This window comes from Acanthisitta chloris, unplaced genomic scaffold (genome assembly GCF_000695815.1).
Source record: "Acanthisitta chloris isolate BGI_N310 unplaced genomic scaffold, ASM69581v1 scaffold10838, whole genome shotgun sequence".
NCBI classification, from domain to species: domain Eukaryota; kingdom Metazoa; phylum Chordata; class Aves; order Passeriformes; family Acanthisittidae; genus Acanthisitta; species Acanthisitta chloris.
The window spans coordinates 8,190-12,512 of NW_008686814.1; the positions used below are offsets into that span (position 1 = coordinate 8,190).

General features: G+C 40.7%; 1 protein-coding gene across 1 annotated transcript in view; it reads left to right on the forward strand.

Annotated features, from left to right (window-relative positions):
• Window positions 1-3,920: 3,920 nt before the first annotated feature.
• Window positions 3,921-4,323, forward strand: part of SYT10 (synaptotagmin X) — a gene marked incomplete at its 5' end in the record, with an annotated part of 21,768 nt that continues 21,365 nt past the window's right edge. The window contains one exon of the mRNA XM_009080349.1: window positions 3,921-4,278. Within this exon, the coding sequence (XP_009078597.1) occupies window positions 3,921-4,278 (358 nt within the window). The remainder of the gene's footprint in view (window positions 4,279-4,323) is intronic.

The following is a 4,323-nucleotide window of genomic DNA, read 5'->3' on the forward strand; positions in this document are numbered from 1 at the left end:
ATTATAGCAAATTACCCAAAATTGAATTGCTTTTTGTTTTGCTTGTTTGCTCTCCCTTTTTTTATTGTTTTTAATTTTTTTTGTTTATTTCTGATAGATCATCAACATTTCAAGAGTTCTACTTTTTGTCCAGCTTTGAAAATGGAAAAAAAAAATGGCTTGCTTGAAAATTCAGCTGTTTCAATTTATCAAAAAAGTTCCTTTAGTAGGGTATACCTCTGTATTAATGTATTAAACTCACTTTTGACCATGTGTTGGGTTTGCGTGGCAATGTTTTGGTACTATGGGGTGGCTACAGTCGTGGCTTCTGTGAGAAGCTGCTAGAAGCTTTTCAAATGTCTGATAAAGCTAATGTCTGCTGAGTCCAAGAGACCCAGCACTGGCCAAGGCTGAGTTCATCAGTGACGGTAGCACCTCTAGGATAATGTATTTAAGAAGGGGACAAAAATCTGCTGCACAACAGCAGCTGGAAGAGAGGAGTGAGAATATGTGAGAGGAACAACTCTGCAGACACTAAGATTAGTGAAGAAGGAGGGGAGAAGGTGCTCCAGTGGCTGGAGGAAAGATCCCCCTGCAGCCAATGGAGCAGATATCCACCTGCAGCCCCTGGAGGACCCCATGCCACAGCAGGTGAATTCCTGAAGAAGGCTGTGACACCGTGGGAAGCCCATACTGGAGCAGGCTCCTGGCAGGCCCTGTGGACCCATGGGGACAAAGAGCTGTTTGTGCTGAAGCAGGTTTGCTGGCAGGACTTACTGACCCCATAAGGGATCCATGCTGGAGCAGTCTGCTCCCACAGGCCTGCAGCCAGTGGAAGGGACCTACACTGGAGCAGCACGTGAGAAGGACTCAAGTGGGAGTTTATGAAGGACTGTTTCACATGGGAGGGACCACACACAGGAGAAAAGCAGGTGAAGAGGGTAAGGAGTCCTGCCACTGAAGAGGAAGGAGCAGCAGAGACAACACGTGATGAACTGACTGCAGCTCCATTCCTCGTCCCCCTCTGCTGCTGGTGGAATAAGGGAGAGAAATCAGGAGTGAAGTTGAGACCAGGAAGAAGGGAGGAGTGGAGGAAATGTGTTTAATGATTTTATTTGTCATCAGCCTACTCTGAATTGATTGATAATAAATTAATTTCTCCAAGTTGAGTCTGTTTTGCCCTTGACAGTAGTTGCTGAGCAATGTCTCCCTGTCCTTATCTCGACCCACAAGCCTTTTCTGTATTTCCTCTCCTTTGTCCAGCTGAGGAGGGGAATGATAGAGCAGCTCTGATGGGCACCTGATGTCTAGCCAGGGTCAACTCACTACAGACAATTCCCTGGCACTGAGGTCAACTCACATACAAGGGCTTCTCTCCATGCTATTAATGTCTGTCGTCTGCTGAAACAGAAGAGCCACATCCAAACCACCTACTAAGAATGATCATTGTCCTATTCTAATTCTTGATCCATGGCTAGGAATAGGCTGGGAGGGTATGAACTAGTCCAGTTTAAACCATTCCAGGGTGTAGTATAGACAATTGAGTTTCAAGTCCTGGATTTGTTTACTGGCACAGTTTATTTTATTTGCATTTTGTATAGGCATGTCTTATGAAACACAACATATCTTCTAATCTTTCTCACAAAGACGTGAAAGAAACAATGGTTATAAATAAGAGCTACAAAAATGCAAATCAGAAGTACAAATTTGCAACATTGTGATTAAACATTGAAAGAAGCTGTAAACTCAGCATCTCTTAATGTCTTCTCTTGTCAAGACAGGACAGTCTGCTGCATACACAAGCCAAGTAAAAATTAGTGGGCTCAGGAAGGATATTGGGGTAAACAGTGGACTAAACCAATTAGCCTAATAATCCCTACTGGGGATAAATTATCTAGAAAAATCATATGTAAAAGTATAATTTGCTTCTTGTGTTACATTATTAGTAGATATAATTCTGAATTCATTCATTTTATGGAAGCATATGAATTTCTCACTAAGCTGACATGCATATTCCAAGGGATATGTTTTGACACATACTTACAGGCAGAAAAGGAGAGCATCTTTCTCAGGTCTGGCATGAAATGGTCAAGGAGACAAACTTCTGTTCAGGGCAAGGCAGCAGCTTGTGACAAACTGTAAATCTGGAAGCACATCTGCCAACTTCCCCATGATACTGGCTAGGACATATGTGAAGTAAGGTTGAGCAGCACCCTGTCTTTCAAATCTCCAGACTATGGTATTTTCTATATGTTTTTGCTTTTCTCATGCATTGTGATGATGAATGAGCTTTAAGTTCAGTGTTTGTTACTGAGAGATGTATTTGAATATTATATATTAATAAAGAAAGCATTCCCAAATTTTCTACTTTGTCTTTCTATCCTTCATCTTTCTACTCATCTTCCTATCTTCACTCTCAAAGGGACCAGTGAGATACATGCCATTCCATGGGGCTAATATATTCCTTTTTCTTCCTGTGAAAATCTAGAAAAAATATGCTCAAACTGTCTTTACATTTTTCCAGTGATTCAGTTTAGTAGCCTGTAGCCTGGAGTTATGGATACAAAGTATTAGCTCTTAAACTGTCAAAACTTGTAACAAGAAGCAGCCACTACTTGAGGGGTGTTTAAGCAGGGTTTAGTGAAGAGCTTACAAAGAGCTCTTTTGAAAAGGAGAGGGATTTTTTAGTTATAATATTACATGATAGTGGGAAAATCAAACTGAAGCATGCCACATAGAATAAAACTTCTAATTAGGTCTCAACTGGCAGTCCAGGTCATCCACTGTCTCCTAAAATACAAATGTGTTCAGGGAACTTCATGGGGATGAAATCTGTACTCCTATCTTTGGCTGGACTATTGGATATTGTGGCAGAAAAAGGCAAATACAGGGCCGAAGGGGTAGCTAAGCATACAGTATGATCTCTGTCCAACTCAGGGCCTTGAATAGTTTCCTCTGAAGCCAACTGCATTTTCATAGCAGAATTTTAGATACCAATGCATATGTGCTGTCTTGGTCTAACACAGTCTTGGTCCAGAGCTTGGGATTTAAACCTATAAATTTCTTATATATGACAGACTGTATCTTGTCCATATTCACACCACTTAAACGTTAGGTTTTAACTTACTTCTGAAGCAATTAGCACACAGAGTCAAAAGTTTAGCAAGCCCTGAAGAAATTTGTGTGTCAGCCTGGCATTTTAGAACTGATCTATCTTTATGTGCACTGATAGAAAAAGTTGACTGTGGTTTAACGTTTTCATCAAGATGTGTTTTTGATGTTCTAAATATGTGTTCCAAAGGATTCACCATCCATAACCTCTCGCTGAAATTAGAAGTTGTTGATGTTTTCAGGAGCTGTCTGTCCTCTACCTGAAGTGAGCAGGCAAAGGGATGTGTACATTACTTATAAGCAGAAGGCTATATGTATACATGCTTATCATTAAATTTGGAAACCTCTCTCAGGGAACAAAAATCTCATGTGTTTGCTTTAAATATTAGGTAGGAGTTTTGTTGTTTGATTATAATAATTTTGTGTTAGCCCTGGTCAATATTTCTCTCACCTACTGATCTCTAAATCCCTTGATGACAATGGCTAGGAGTTTTTGAAACCATTTGGGTAGTCCATTCCTGAGAAGTATGACTGAGTGCCTAGTGGTACAGATATTGGTCCTTGGCCTGAACAACACTTAGTAGACTGTTTGTGAAACATAGATTAGAAAATAATAAAATTTTAAAGGTACAGGCTTAAATATATATAACAAGAATTTTAAAAGCATAACAAAACCAAACTCCAAAACCCGTAACATTGAATAGGACTTCAAAGCTCTATACAAAAATGACTAACAAAATGCTTCTATCTCCTTGCATGTATAATTTATGATTTTTCTTTTCTCTCCATGTTTGTCTGTCATGATGATCTTTGTTTCTAATTCCTTGCAGACATCTCAGTCAGTCTATTAGCAGTAGTCGTCAGCTTCTGTGGGCTCGCCTTGCTGGTAGTGTCGCTCTTTGTCTTTTGGAAGTTGTGTTGGCCCTGCTGGAGGAGCAAACCTCTCACTTCCAATGCCAGTAATGTTCCTCAGAGCAATTCCAGTGCTCCTACGGAGGTTTTTGAGACCGGTGAGAAAAAGGAAGTTAAAGAAAATGGGAAACCTACAACAAAGGTACTTGAAGCTGCACTGAAAATTAGCCACACTTCACCTGATATACCAGCAGAGGTCCAGAACGCACTGAAAGAGCATCTGATCAGACATGCACGCATGCAGAGACAGATCACTGAGCCCACATCATCATCAAGGTAAGTCACAGGCACTCGCCTTTGTGGCACCTTTCCTAGAAACAG